Raw genomic sequence first — 16,278 nt, 5'->3', positions numbered from 1 at the left:
TTAGACCCATTAAGACTCAAGTTGTATAAATGCAGGTATCTCCAGACCTCCTCACACACGCGCTCTTGACTTGCACATCCACTGTTGCTGTTTTTACCTTCATCTCCTGTTGTTTAGCGGTGATTACATCTAGCGCTTCTTTGTGACAGCAACGGCTCAAATGTGAGTGTTGCCACCTAGTGGACACACTAATTAGTGCAAAAAACTCCAGGCGCATGCGCAGACCACTGTTAGAAAAATCGGGATGTGCACGTTCAGTGCTCGAGCACTGATTATGAGATTTGCGTCACGCATCCTGAACACTAACGCACAGCATTCGCATCTGACCGAAGTATACTTTGGTCTTTACAGGCTCCATATGATTAGGATTAGGAACAAACATAGGGTACAGTGGGCTAAATGGTGAACCTGTTCTACCAAAATTCACCTAAAAGACTGAACTGACCCATATTTTTTGGCTTAAGAATTATGTGAAGATATTCACAATAACATGTTGTTAATGCTGCTAATTTTTCGGCAGAATAACATTAACAATAACATGTTCAGTCATTAGCAGATCAGCATGACCATTCAAACTGCACAGACAATCTCCATTAGATAATGTCAGTAAGCTTCCTCCTTTCATCTCGTTTTAAGTGTCAAACAGCCACCTCACAGTGCTCTGATTTAGTCTCTTCTCAGTGATTTACTGTTTTTAGTGTCACTGTAATGTGATCTGTGATCTGCATTGTGTGAGTGTCGACAGATATATGTGCCTTGATTAACTAGTTAACTTCACGTGTGATGTAAATGTTTACCTCCCTAGGAAGGAACAGAGCAAATTAATAACAATTCATTGTGTTCAATCAGGTGCGGAGAAACACTTACGGCGAACCTCACAACGCCTCAGACCCACATACTCATCTAAAGGTAAACTCGTCTCTCTCTCTCTCTCTTTCTCTCTTTCTCTGTCTCTCTCTCTCTCTCTCTCTCTCTCTCTCTCTCTCTCTCTCTCTCTCTCTCTCTCTCTCTCTCTCTCTCTCTCTGTCTGTCTGTCTCTGTCTCTCTCCGTTTCTGTTCCCCATGGTCTGCTTCTTGAACATACTCAGCTTCAGTCATCAATCCAGCTGTCCGCTTCTGTCTCATTGCTCATACTGACGTGTGTGTGTGTGTGTGAGAGAGAGAATGATCCCTCAAAGGTGGCCAGGCACTTTGTCAAATAGCAGTGTGGAGAGACATATGTTTATAACAAGTTATACTTATGCTTACATTTGTACAGGTGTTTGTTCTACTAGACCATACAGCTTTTTTAAATTCGCTATATTGTTTGCAGTGGTCCCCTTTTAGTACTTTGATCATTTGTTATATCCATGTAAGCATCAAAATAAAATTGTGTTTCAATAGCTAAATTATATCTGTGTCTTTAAGACTTTAATTACACTGGCAATTTATACAAAACAGCATGATTGATGATTTAGCTCAGAAACATAGTTGCTGCATTCGCCACGATGACTGAATGAAATATAACAACAATGAGCTTTTACGGCATGGAGGGAATGTAAGGGTGAGAGAAAGGGGAAAAGAGAGGAAATCTTTGGAAAATTGAAGGAGTAGTGAGTTATTTCTCAGTAAATGGAGAGTAATGATATTTGCTGCAGAACAGGTGTTCTTCATTTGATTGAGACACGCTGTAGGAAAAACACATTTCAGGAAAATGCAGAGACCTGCTCAAAGAAAGAAAAAGAGGGAAGTGGAGAAATACAGACGGATACTGTTAAATATTTATGGATGGGGAAAAAAATCTTGTGTACTTCTGCATCTATAGTATTAGGAATTTTCTCCATGAGTCGCATTGTTGCACATTGTATTTATTAGAGAAACAAATTTCCTATGTGTATAATTTGTCATTTTAACAGATTGATTGGGGTGTCCTTTTGTTTTAGTGTTTAGTTTTTTCCCCTTGTCCACTGGTTGTTTAAATTTGTAAAGATTAATTTCAAATACCATATGGAGTTTGACCAGTTCAGGACAGTATAAAACACGACTTTATTTCCAAAAGTTGTTTTCACTCCACTGAAAATGTATCTCTTTTTTAATTGAAGTATGATTTGCTTGATGTCTCATAAAAGCAAGTGTTTGTGCAAATGTGCAGTCAGGCATCAGTCGGTTGATGCGTAGACTCAGAAGGTGCACCCACAAACCGTCTGAAGCATATTGCGCACACAAATTGTTCACAGGTTTTTTTCAGTCCCCTAGGGGAAAAATTATTTACAATTTTCCATGCTACTATAACAAGCGATTCTGAAAAAGACGTTGCTGGATTTGCCACATTTGCCAAGTTTGGGGCATCACATTAAAAAAAAAAAAAATCTAATAAAAAGTAATTAATTAAAATGAGCTGTGTTAAGACACTTTGTGTTAAAGTAAAACTGACATCCTTGAGCACCACTTTATGCTCCACTTTGCTTAAGGTGTTATATCCGTTAAAGTAATCTGTACTTATTTCTTTTGGACAGACAGAAGTTCTGACCATAAATTCATCATGCATTTTCTTTGAATTTCTTTGTATGACCATTTTAAGAGATTGCCCGTTATTTGAATGGCATATCACTGTTGCACGCCGGTCTATTATTGTGTCATCATAATTTTCAGATTTACATAACATTTATCACTTACAAAAACGTTCAGCAACTAAATGTTTACCAGGGTCAGGGAATAAAATGTTTATTTTTGAGGCTTCAATGTTGAACAATTTCTTTTGGAATTCACTCAGGCATAAATAAGAGCTAAGTTCAGTTCATCCTGCGCTGTGTTCCCGGTCCCCTTCTTAAAAACAATAGAGATGGAGCCATGTCTGCAGAAACTGAAAGAGATACAGCGATTGAAAGAGAGGGTTATGAATGAACCTCCGCCCCACCCCCACCATTGACGCGCTTCATGACGATATCGTCTCTGCACTCGTGCTCAAGTGATCTGTGGAGAGAGGGAGTGAGAGAGTGAAAGGCTGGAAAAACATTGTGATGGAATAGAGGAGAGAAGTGGGAGGGGTCACGTGTTGATGTGCACGAGACTGCCGTGTCCCTGCATCTCAGACCTGTCCCTGTAAAAATGCACTCTAAAGTCTGCAGTCTGTTTCTTGTCTTGCTTGTTTTACCTCCCCTTTCATAATTTCTGTTTTTATTTGTTTTAGTGCTCTCTTCTGTGTCTTTTTCCCAAGCTCATTCTGACTTGCTTGTAATCAGTCTATTTCTCTATTGTCTTATCTCCCCTCCTCACCTCGCTATCTCCGTCTTGTCTCTCTCAGTACTGCCCAATCTCCGCCCTTCCGAATTTCATTCATAAAATCATCGCTCAGTGCAGGGAGGGGGAGCTATCTCATATGGAATGAAATGCTCCTGGATTGGGTGAGGACAGTTTTGCAATAAAAATAGAGAGCAAGGGATGAGCGAGGGTGGCAGGAGCCAGGTGACCCTAATCCGCCGTAGCTTCCTCCAGAAATAGTGCCTCATGCATGTTTTAATCCCACCAGCCAAAAATACGCCACCAAGGGCACTCTGCCACCAATTGCTGATCGCACCTATTCTTCTGCCTCAGGGCCATACATTGCTGTTCCTCTCTTTTTGCCTTTTCACCTGTTCATTGATGCCGTGTGCCTCTCACATGAAGTTATATTGCATGCTTGTCATTTGTGCGCAAGCTCTCTGGTGATTTTACACAGCTGTTGGTTTTGAGAAGCCATGAAAGAGAAGCTTGTTTGGTCTGAGATTCATAAGAGCTGTTTTCAGTTCTCAAACTTTCTTTTGCTGTTAAAAGAGTGTGTAGTTAGTCATTAACAGGATGTCAGGTCCTCTCTCATGCAATCCAGATTTCTGAGAATCAGCACTGACTCAGAGTGAAAGAGAGATGGCCATGTGTCAACAGTTTGACCAGCAGGAGCTCTGAAGCATCGCCATTGGTCAAGAACACTTAAAAGATGCAGCCGCAGTGTCTCTCTCTCCCTCTCTTTTCTGCATCGTGTGAGTCAGTGTGCGGCCAGACTGCGACGTGCTCAAGCATACTCTGCCACTCAATATCCAATGTCAGACCTCTCCAACATCTTCCTGGAGCCTCCCTTGCCATCCCCACCCACATACACCCACTCGCGCACACATACACATACTGTCTGTCCTGAGCAAAGAAACTGGGGCCTCATTTACAAAGACGTTTGTAGAATTATCTTAAATGTGAATGTATAACAATTTCCTAAATACTTTATTAACTATTTCACAAATGTTTGTACGCACTTTTTTTTTTTTTGTTTTGTTTTCTAAATGCATCCAACTTTATAAATCGCAATTTATCTTAAAATCATGTGCACATGAACAAATACATGGACTCGGCCTACAGAACACCCAAATATTCTAATATGGTGGACCAAATACAATTAAACCTCATACGAAAGTTATTAATTTGTTCATTCATTCATAAGAAAAGTTAATGTGTAATAAATCCATTCATTTACCATGTTAACTGTAAATCCGCTCTATTCTTCAACCAATGTCCATTCATATTCTTGCTAAACCTTAATTCCAAAAAGAGCTTTACTAATTTCTTTTTTCTCTCTTTTTTTCTTTGCTTATTATGAAATATGCGTAGTCTACATGGCAATCGTGTTTTGTATAAACTACCTGCGCGTTCTTTTCCTGCTGTTCTCTTCTGCTTGCTCTTGCCATTGATTACTCTGCATTTTAGTCAAATCATTCATTTTTATTTATGTCCTCAACAATAGCAGACAAGAGGCCGAAGGATGAATTGATAAAAATATATAGGCGAGTTTTAAATTTGAGACTGTTGCTGTGCTTTCACCCATCTGTATATTAATTTAGTTGTTTTAAGGGCTGTAAACTATAATATCTCCTCCTCGCTCCACAAATGTGCTTGACATATTACATACCGTGTGTTACACCTGCCTGTTATCTCGTAGGTCTCAAAATAAATGTATTATTGAAATGTGCAGATAGAGCTATAAATGACTATTGTTACACCGGATGTCCAAAATAAAGCATTTACATTACTCATGTATCCAAAAATATGGCCACATTCTGACTTTACACACTGCAGCATTAGCACAAAAAAAATCTTTGTACACATGCTTGTCAGTTGACGCACGCATAACATTTTTAACGTCAGTTTCCGCCTTTATAAATCCTTATTTGTTCCTCACTTTTGACGTAGTCTCAAAGCTGATCGTGCATACGTTTAATAAGTGAGGCTTCTGGTTTTAGCTAAATATAAAGACCTTGACATGCACTCATAGTCATGTGACATGCACTGCTAAATTATTCATTGTTCTACGAGTAAAGAATGCTTGTGTATTTGCATAAGTAAACTGCATGTGTGTGCAGCATCTCTCCTGATGTGGACAGATGGTTAAAAACTTAGTATATATTCATGCCAGTCTCTTGCGTTTGTTAGTATTTAATTAAAGAAGAGATTTGCTCTGCTTCTAACAGGGTTTCCATGGTCATGGAAAAACTAGAAATATCAGAATTTAAAATTGTGATTTCCAGGCCAATTTCTTAAGTAGTCACTTTTGCACATGAAACCGGTTAAATTCCAGTTGCCTTGTTGGAATTCCGGATTGCTTTTTCTGGTTAATGTACCACATTTGTTATTCACATATGTAATGGCTTTCCGTATTTTTTCCATTTTGGTACCATTCTTACATGGGCACCAAAATGCTGTTAAACTCTAATGTTATTTTCCGGAAAGACTTTTGGCTCAGTGTGTACCTCGTTTCCGAAGGAGGCTAGTTATTTTATCAAGTAAAAATTACAGAATTAGTTATTGTTCCTTAACAATTTCTTCTTTCAGATGAAGAGAAGCATGTTAGTTTCACTATCTGTCCAACCTGACAAATGTATTTATTTATTTGACTCCTAATTCACGTTTAACAGCACAGAGTAATTGCGTCATCTCCATCAGAACTTTCTGTCTGGCCCAAAGCAGACTATTTTGCATCAGCACCTGACTTTGTATGTGCTTAAACTGTTAATCTTACGGATTGTTAGATCTTGTATTTGGCTGACCAGATGTTGGGTTGCTCACCAATGTATCAGAGTTCATCTAATACTAGGGAAGAGTTTATTGATGACGATCAGGTAGCATAGCCCTTCTGAAACTTAACCCAAGGAACTGTCTATATGACAAAGTTTTTATACCTCATAACAAATGTGCTAGCTAAACATACAGGAGATCCCATAGGACCTCCTGAGAGGAACACAGTAGGTAGCATCCGCAGGATGCTCCTGAGTGGAACCCACCAAATGGGGTCTCAGAGAAACCCCCTGAGGATAACCCAACCAATAGACCGTTTTGGCAAATCTGTTCCATCTTAACAAACACAACAACAATAGATTTGCATCTGAGGCACAGTTACCATGTAAAACCATCTGACTTTTACAATCAGAAATACAACCTAATTCTTCAGGCTTTGTTTACACATAATGGAACTTTCAAAATGTACCTTTCCCGTTAATGTTGCAACTTATTCCGAAAAATTGCCGGAGCTGATTTACCAGTATTTCTCAAAATACACCCATTACCTTTAAACAAAAAAGTGTTCGTTTTCATAAAGTATTCATATTCAAAATATTTCATTGGCTAGAAATCACTTTTAAGTGCAATCTCTATAAAATTACTTAAATCGTTATCCAGTAAGCATGAGTAATGTCTAAAAAAGTAATGGAAATTAATTGATAAAAGGGGTGGGAAAGCCTGTACTAAAGAACATGATCATTTCAAACATTCAGCTTCTGTGAGCTAAATTTTGTGCTTCCTTTCTGTCAGGCTGTGACCCTCAACATCCAGAGGCAGAAGCTGAATGTCCTCCTAAAAAACCAATCAGGAGGAAGCTGTCTGTGTCGACTGCAAACCCAGATGAGGATGGACCAATTTCTGTGCTGTCCCATTACCCTCCTGCCCTTCGAGAGGTCTTAAGACAGGAGGGCATGTTCCCACTACAGTACACCCCTGAGTGCCAGCCACACACCTCCAGCACCTGTGATCCAAACGGCACTTTCGACATTGGTCATAGCGAGGACCCAACAGCCACTAATGCCACAATAATCCTGTCACCTGAGCCCCCTGGGCACACAACGCTCCGGGCACTACGCGCTAACAATGGGAATGAGCCATCTAAAAGGTACCACCTGTGGCGAGAACAGCATCCATCAAAATCAGTATTGTTACTAAATGCCCATTTTGACACTGATTTGTTCCTGCATAATATATTTGCATGGGTTAATAATGCTAAAGGTGTAGAGAAACAACACTTTTTGTTTAGTTTCAATGATGCATATTAAAGCTGATGTGTGTAACTTGTGTTAAAATTCTTTCTCTTTTCCCTGTTTAATATGCAGAGTCAACTAAAATTAAGCCTTTTGTAGATTGATTTCTACAAAGTGTAATACTTTGGAACTTTGACGCTATTAAAACATTCCCCTGTTTATTTCATTGTCCCATTCAGCTCGATATAGCAACACTGGCTCTGCCAATGGTATGAATTTGGAGAGAGTTTATATGTTTGTGCAACCAATGGAAGACAGCAGGTGTTTTCTGGAGTCTGTTTGAAAACAGAAATTATTTTTCCAATTACATTTGGTACTAGTGACACAGAAATGACACACTTCTGCTTTTAAAGTGCATCAGTTAGATCTGTTTACCTGGCCTGTGTGAGATGCATAAGATGCAGTGAGTGACTTTCTGCCCCAATTGATTCTAGGTTGGAGATCCCATCACTTTTAGACCTGCGAAGAGCCAAACCATCCTACATGTCCATGACCTCCGCGGCTCAGGGCAAGCGCAAATTCAACTGGTGCGTGTTTATTGTGGGGGTGTGTTTGCTGGGGCATTAAGAGGAGCCATTTAGATCATGGCTCATTGACATTTTGCACTTGCTAATTGCCAAAATCTCACTTTGTGTGTGTGCGTGCAACAGTTCCAACAGTGGGAAAGAGGACAGTTCTCAAGCAGGAGCCGCGGCACCCAAGCGCATAAAGAGAGATCCCTGCGAGGCATCTAAACCATTGCGAATCAGGCGTTTTGGAGGTTTGTATAGCTGCATCCTTCTCCACACTTGAGCAATTGCAGTTACCCTCTATTCGCTCTCCATTTGTATCTTGGATGCAGAACATAAGCGTCTCATTATATTCCATTTATGAAGTCCTCACATAATCCATTATGTGTGGTAAAGTATTGTAATAGTGTAATGGGCGGGCTGGCTGACAGCTGTGAAACGATGTCAGGCGCACAGCCAGAAGCACACAATCTCCTCTTTCCACTTCCAGTGGTTCTCTCACTCTCACGCTGTCTTTCTCCTAAACAATATTATGGCATAAATTGGCTGAATTTAACCGTTTCATAAACCAATAAGCCACGAGTAACCGTGCAGCACAGATATTTTACCACATTTATGGGGTCCTGTTAGGAATTATTTCTTTTATTAAAGGAATTTTTCAGGTTAAAAACAAGTTAAGCTCAATTGACAGAATTTGTGGCATAATATTGATTACCACAAAAATAAATTTTGACTTGCCTCTCCTTTTCTTTAAAGAAAGCAGAAATCTTGGTTCCAGTGAGGGACTTACAATGGAAGTGAATGGGGCCAATCAGTTCACGTTAAAATATTCACAGTTTCAAAAGTATTGCCACAAGATGTTAATATGCGTGTTAACATTATTTTAGTGTGAAAACATCCCTTACTATCCTTTTCTTTGCAGTTATAGGCAATTTTACAACTTCATTGCCATGATGATGTAATGTCAACAAACCCTTAAACGACTATAAAAGTTACGATTTGAACAAATTTACAGCTCAAATAATACATGAGTTTTAACAGAAGAATGAATGTAAGTGCTTTTATAAAATTATAAGCTTCACTTTTCTGCCTTTAAATCCTCCAAAAATGGGCCCCCATTCACCTCCATTGTAAGTGCCTCACTGTAACCTCGATTTAAAAAAAAAAAAAAAGGAGGGACGAGTGGAAATAATATTTTGTGGTAATCAACATTATGCCACAAATGCTGTTGACTGAGCTTAACTTGTATTGAACCTGGAATATTCCTTTAAATGATGACTACTCATAACACATAAACAATGCTTCTGTCAAATAATATAGTGTAAATAGTGAAATTGTAGGTGTTATTGTAGATATATAATCTTGTTTCATTAAAGGAATGTTCTGGGTTCAATACAAGTTAAGCTCAATCGACAGCATTTGTGGCATAATTTTGATTACCACAAAAAAATATTTTGACTCATCCCCCCTTATCTTTAAAAAAGCAAATTTGGGGGCCTGGGTAGCTCAGCGGGTATTGACGCTGACTACCACCCCTGGAGTCGCGAGTGTGAATCCAGGGCGTGCTGAGTGACTCCAGCCAGGTCTCCTAAGCAACCAAATTGGCCCAGTTGCTAGGGATGGTAGAGTCACATGGTGTAACCTCCTCGTGGTCGCTATAATGTGGTTCTTGCTCTTGGTGGGGCGCGTGGTGAATTGTGCGTGGATGCTTTGGAGAACAGCGTGAAGCCTCCACACACGCTATGTCTCTGCGGTAACCCGCTCAAGCCACGTGATAAGATGCACGGATTGATGGTCTCGGATGCGGAGGCAACTGAGATTTGTCCTCCGCCACCCGGACTGAGGCGAGTCACTACGCCATCATAAGGTCTTAGAGCGCATTGGGAATTGGGCATTCCAAATTGGGGAGAAAAGCAAAAAAAGCTGAAATCGAGGTTACAGTGAGGCACAATGGAAGTGAATGTGGCCAATATTTGGAGGATTCAAACAGAAATGTGAAGCTTATAATTTTATAAAAGCACTTGCAGTAATTCTTCTGTTAAAACTTGTGTATTATTTGAGCTGTAAATTTGTTTAAATCGTAATTTTTAAAGTCGTTTTAGGGTTTGTTCACATTACATCATGGCAACAAAGATGTAAAATTGGCTATAACTTTACACAGAAAAGGTTAGTAAGTGATTTTATCACACTAAAATCATTTTTACACATCTATCCTTTATGTCTTGTGGCTATACTTTTGAAATGGTGAGTATTTTAAAGTGTAAAGGCCCCCATTCACCATTGTAAATGCCTCACTGGAACCAAGATTTTTGCTTTCCTTTTTTTTTTTTTTAAAGAAAAGGAGGGACAAGTCAAACATTTTTTTTGTTCTAGTCAATATTGTGTTACAAATGCTGTCAATTGAGCTCAACTTGTATTGAACATTCCTTTATTATAGTATAAAATTGATTTTTTTATTTTATTTATTTATCACACATTATCATTTGCACATATACAGTGAAATTCTTTTTTTTCACATATCCCAGCTAAGCTGGGGTCAGAGTGCAGGGTCAGCCATGATACAGCGCCCCTGGAACAGATAGGGTCAAGGGCTTTGCTCAAGGGCCCAACAGTGGCATCTTGGCAGTGCTGGGGCTTGAACCCCTGACCTTCTGATCAGTAACCCAGAGCCTTAACCGCTGAGCCACCACTGCACCACTGATTTTGTGATAGTTAACTGTTTTCCAACAGCTCACTGAATGAAATTTCAGAGCCACTAAATTTTATAAAAACCCTTAATTCCCTGTCTGTTCTCTTCCATCGTGTCCAGTATCATCAGAGAATGAGCCAAGAAGAGTTGTACGGAGCGTGTCTGAGGGGAATCTCCAACAACCTGACCAGCGCAAGCCTAAATCGAGCTCAATGGGGCCCGCTGCTCTCTTTAAAAAAGTCACCAAGAGGATGTGAGGGAGCTTCACATACTGTGAAAGCCACAGGTCTCTCATACATTGCCCCACACGCTTCTTTCTCATTAGAGTTGCTGTAGAAAAGAACTAAACATGAAATGTAATTTTAAAGAGTGAGGCATAAGCATTTGGGCTTAATATTTCCAGGACATATTATTAATTTTTTATTTTTTTATTTTTTTGTTAACCTCTAAAAGTGCATATCAGATTTGTCCATCTTAACAGGATACACACATTAAAGTAGTATTTTTAATTTTTTTTTTTTACTGATGTTTAGATCTTATAAAGCAACTTGGTTTTATTATTGAGTGACTCTTTTTCTCCCTTTTTAAATGTTTTAATTAAAATTTGCTCAATTTAGAGAGCAACTTTCAGGTCAGTTGTGTTTCTATTTTATAATGAATTAAAAAAAAGAAATGTCAACCTTTTTTTTATCTGAGCTTTAAATTAGATGATTTGCATTCACTGTCCCCATGCTGAAAATAAATGATTTACTGTAAAAGTCAAATTTAATATTTCAAAAATTAAAAGGAGAAAAGTGGGATGAAAGCATGCAATTTAACACATAATTTTGCTATCCACCAGTACAGTATCCACATATGTGTACTTTATTGTGACTTTCAACATTTAAACTTGCATCACAATAGAAATGTAGATGTTGGCCAGGCAACATTTAAAATAAATGTTGAAAAAAAAAAAAAAAAAGGTTAAAGATAATAAATTTGTTGTGGGGAAAAATCAGCCTTGAGTATTTCCAAGTAAAACTTTTTTTAAAGGGGGGGGGTTATTTCAACATTGAAATAATATTGTGATTTTAGTGTAGTATAACCGTGATTTAGACACCCACAGTGATATGGATTAATATTAAAGATTAGTACATTACAGAAATGTCTGTTGTAAAGGATTGAAGTAACCAAACACTGGATGCCCAACACAAATCCCTTTCCAAAAATCTCCATTCTTTGAAATTATCTCTTATCATGAAGATTGCATTTAATTTCCTGTGAACATTTCTTTGATATGAGCTTTGTAAATAAACAGTGCAGGATTAAAAAAAAAAGTTAATAATTATTTGATATTTCTAGAACATTTATTAATACTTATTTCAGTTCTTGAATTTTTACTTTATAACATTTTATTATTGTAGCTAAAGAGCTTACCTTATTAATCCAGTCCAATTAACCAGATTTTCATGCAACCTCAACTTTGACTGTCTCCAAATGCAGCTTGTTTCTTGGTGATTCATAGGCTTTACAGTAGGTTCTGAACTAGTATTAGGTCTAGACCTAGGGGAAAAGAGGAGTCTGGAAACTGGTGAAAGGTCTAGCATGGTCCATTTCCTGCATGCTGCCTAAACTATCTGAAACAAAAGAAAACTGAGCCTCTCATTAGAAGGATGGCCCAGTTAATGCCAAGCTCTTATTGACAAACTTTCTGACAATGAATATAATCATTAGAAATGGGCAGTATAAAATTATGCATTAGACTTGTTCAATGGTACATAGAGAGGAGAGCCTGGGTTTCTACCAGTATTCTTAACTATTTTAAGAATCTTGTGTTTAGATGGCACCCCACTAATTGTCAGGCTAAATATCTTTTCAGCACTCTGCAGCACTTTTACAACACATTTATTTGCAGTTAAACTCATCAAGATGATGCAAGCCAGCCTCAGGCTTAACTCATTCTGTCACAACCTTGTTTTGAATGTGATTTGTTGTGCTTATAACACTAAAACTGAACAGAGGTGTTCAAACTTCTTTACATATCAATCAAGAAAATGAAGTTCTGCGTAAGTATGTTCCTGATTAACCAGAACAACATTTTCCTTTCCTTGACATATGTATTAATGCTCAAATAGTTCCATCCATCGCAGCTCAGGTAATGCATAAACATGTATTATTGCTGTTGGATGGCTTTTAGATCAAATACGTTTTTTCCTCCAATATTAATGTACAAACAATGCAGCTGGATTCTGAATAAATGTGCTGGTTTAGCTGTCTCGGTCCTTGTTATATGTAGTATTGACAAGTGATGTAAATAGTATTATAAATATCTTATGAAAAGATTAAAGTTGCGATTTTTATTTCAAGTCTTATGTAACTATTTTTTTTATTTGGTTTTGGAGACAGTGGTGTGTGCAATGAATAGCTTGCTGGTGCTGGCATCATGCCTAAGGAGTTAACTGTAATTAATTCTGTTAATAATGTTATTATCAGATAATTATGTAACCGCCTACAGGCAGATGATCTACTGAACTCATGGCATCCAGAGCACCACATCCCTAAAGCTCTTACACCTTGTTTTGATGTGGATGTCCACACTTATGAGGATGTCCAGTGTGCCAACAATGGAATAATGTATTTTTTGTGATCAAATGTGTCAGTGTTGGGTTTTGACATAGAGACATTCAAATATACTGTGTCATTTTTGACTGACTTGCACAAAACGGGAGAAACATTCTATATGAATTTCTATAAAGACTTTTTCTACTGGACAGAAAATATCAATATATTAGCCTTAATGTTTACAATAACAACTTGCATAATTGGTGAACATTGCATTTTATTAGTCATACTGTAAATAAAAATGTTGTTTCATTTAACGGTAAAATACCAGCAGTTGCGGTTGCCTAAATGTTTCCGAAAATAATATAATGACCATGTTTCAGGCATTATGGGGTATCATTTTAGTGCCTGTATATTTTACAGTTCACTACCATTTATATTATTAAATGATGTAACCCTAATATACCAACATTTTGGAACATCTGCTGTTCACTTTCAAATGTATGGTTAAACAGTGTAGTAACAATGGAAGGCCGTTATTTATATGAAAAAAATCATATCTAAAAATTTACAATATTTTACTGTAAAAATTACTTGTTAAATATAATATCATGATTTACCATATATGTTACCTGTTAACCAATTAACAGTTTGATAGCTACAATGAACCAGGCTCTCTGTTAATGTAGCACATACATTTGAGAAAGCTAATACAGGATGTCATTTCCCTTATGTAAGCATAATTTTAAACATGGCTTGAAGATATTTCATGCTTCTGGTATTTGCTCAAATATCTCCAACTGTGTTTGCCTGTATATGTGAGTATGGCTGCTCTAGCTTTGCTAAAAAGAACAATACTCTGGAATAGTTATATAGAACAATAGAGCCACAGCAGCACCCAAACATCATGAGAAAGTCTGAATCTGAATTGCTATGAAACCAATGATGTTTTGATGGCTGGTCCTGGTTTCACTCCTCTCAACACCTGGAAAGTTAGTACAATTACACTTTACTGCTCTCTGGGCTGTTCTCATGGATTGTGTTTATGACATAATCAGTCGATTTCTCACATAATGCATTATGTTTGTTAAAATAGTCTAGTAGTGTAATGGGCAGGCCACCTGACAGCTGTGAAGCAATGTCAAGCACAATGCCAAAACCACACAATCTCTCTCTTTCTCCTCCATTAATGATATAATGACACTCTTCTCTGTCTGAATTCTGAATTTTCCACCCTCGAATAAGTTTACTATGTCCTCTGTTCTTTTTCTTGTTCAGTATCAACACAGAATAGGCCAAAGCTGAAATAAGAGCAGAACATGTCTTAGGAGGGCACTCAAAAACAAACTTGGCTTCAAACCTGCTGAACCTCCACAAGCCCAAATCAGAAATGTCATCAATAGGTTGTGGGAGGCTTCTGAGACCCATCACATAACCTTCTATGTAAGGTATCCGACTACCTTCTCACGCGATTATCTAAAAAGGTAAATCAGCAGCAGGAGTGTTAAAAAAACCAAGTCATTAATTTGTATTGCTAATTGAATTTTTCTTGAAAGTCATGACAATTTAAATCAAAGCTGCAGTGAGTCCATTCACTTATCAAATGCAAGAATTGTCACACTTGTAATATCCCATAATTGTCAGTTTGAATCTAGAGGCATCCATTAATGTGCATTAATGTATTCATAATAAATTTACTTTTTCTGAGAATTTAACATTAATCTCATGGTGACCGTAAATATCTCTTTAGCAGCTTTAATCACAGCAGTAATTCTGTGATATTTCATGTTGCAGACTTTTTGTAGTTTAAAGAGCATATTAAACCCTTTTACTTATTAATTGCAGTCAGGTTTAGGTGATTTTAATTTTTTTTTTTTTTTTTTTTGAGATAATGTATTCAGCTTACTGTGAGGTTTTAAGTATTCAGCAAATGGAAGTTTAAGTGAATAATCACCAATGCTTTTTTTCTGTTTGTAAAGCAACTGTAACCCTGAGCAATTCTGTCTTGAAAAATTATTTACTTTATCTCACCTAATGCATGTTTTTGAGACTCCCCCACCCCCAAGTATAAATATTCCCTATATTTTTTTTTTTGCATGTTTCCCTTAGATTTTTTTGTCCTGTTGCAAAACTATTTCTCTGTATCTTTATTTCATTTCACAGTCCGCAGTTCTGTCTCATTTCTGATGGTGATTATGCAGTAGGACGCAGTTATAAAATTTGTGCATTGGTATTTCACTAATAATTGTATTTTAAAAGCATCTATTTTTATTAGGTAAAAGTGCTTTAAGGGATAGGACAGCCAAATAATGGACTTTTATTCTATATATATATATATATATATAATGTGCACACTTTCAACGTGACTTGAGTTTTGTGTGGTCTATATTTTTCTTAAATACAACTGTGTACAAAATGTCACCAGTGATTTGATAACTGCTACTGCAAACAAATAGTATTGATCATTGGTGGGACTGTTGTCGAGACTAAACAGTAATAGGATCTACTTTGTAAAACCCCCTTGGTTGCTGCTTTCATACTCCCACAGCCAAACATCACAAAAGACTGATGTTGAGCATGCAATTGGATACCTGCCTCCCCTTTTTAGTGTCTCTTAAGCTCCGATCTCCAGGGCGAAAGCCAGTGTCATCTACAATACATGGAAATGTCTCTTCTGCAACTTTGATGTCAGTTTCTTAGCCAACAGTTTTCACCCTGATTTCATTGTAAGCTTTGTTTTAACAGTTAGCTTAAAGCATGCAACAAGAAAACAGCATATGCACTGACACTCTCTCTGGCTCCTCCTGTTCCCTTCTCTCTCTCTCTCTCTCTCTCTCTCTCTCTCTCTCATTCACAAAATTCTGTTCAGAGTGTTTTTTTCCCCCCTATTTTTATCTGGAAGGGGCAGGTTGTGACTAAAGTTTATTAACTTCCTTCAAGCCAATGGGCTGACTGCTGTGTTTCCAAGATTGTCCAATGAATCTGAGTGAGAGGTTGGAGGTGGATGTTGCTTAGCAACTGCAGGTAGAATCTGGGATCACGTTGAAGTCATTGTCTTATCAGAGGCCCCCAAGAGACTTCACATGCATTGTTTTGTGATATAAATGGTTAAACAAAAGTTGCATGTGTAAAGTCTGTCGAAGGTCCAAAGTTGTTTAGTTTTGTGACTTTGATGAGATTCAAAACAAAGATTTTATTTTTATCGTACTTCCTACATGAAAGCCTATGAGAC

The 16,278-nt window shown here is 37.7% G+C and overlaps 1 protein-coding gene across 1 annotated transcript in view; it reads left to right on the top strand.

Moving 5' to 3' along the window:
- Positions 1-13,272, top strand: part of LOC127455842 (kinesin-like protein KIF18A) — a 59,252-nt gene extending 45,980 nt beyond the window's left edge. The window contains exons 14-18 of the mRNA XM_051723993.1: positions 850-909; positions 6,808-7,162; positions 7,742-7,834; positions 7,958-8,067; positions 10,626-13,272. Coding sequence (XP_051579953.1) covers positions 850-909; positions 6,808-7,162; positions 7,742-7,834; positions 7,958-8,067; positions 10,626-10,762 — 755 coding nt within the window. The 3' untranslated portion in view covers positions 10,763-13,272. The remainder of the gene's footprint in view (positions 1-849; positions 910-6,807; positions 7,163-7,741; positions 7,835-7,957; positions 8,068-10,625) is intronic.
- The last annotated feature ends 3,006 nt before the right edge of the window (positions 13,273-16,278 follow it).

The sequence above is a fragment of the Myxocyprinus asiaticus genome, chromosome 2 (genome assembly GCF_019703515.2).
Source record: "Myxocyprinus asiaticus isolate MX2 ecotype Aquarium Trade chromosome 2, UBuf_Myxa_2, whole genome shotgun sequence".
Lineage (NCBI taxonomy): Eukaryota > Metazoa > Chordata > Actinopteri > Cypriniformes > Catostomidae > Myxocyprinus > Myxocyprinus asiaticus.
Note: the sequence above shows the minus strand (reverse complement) of the source record. Positions and strands in the feature narration are given on the sequence as shown.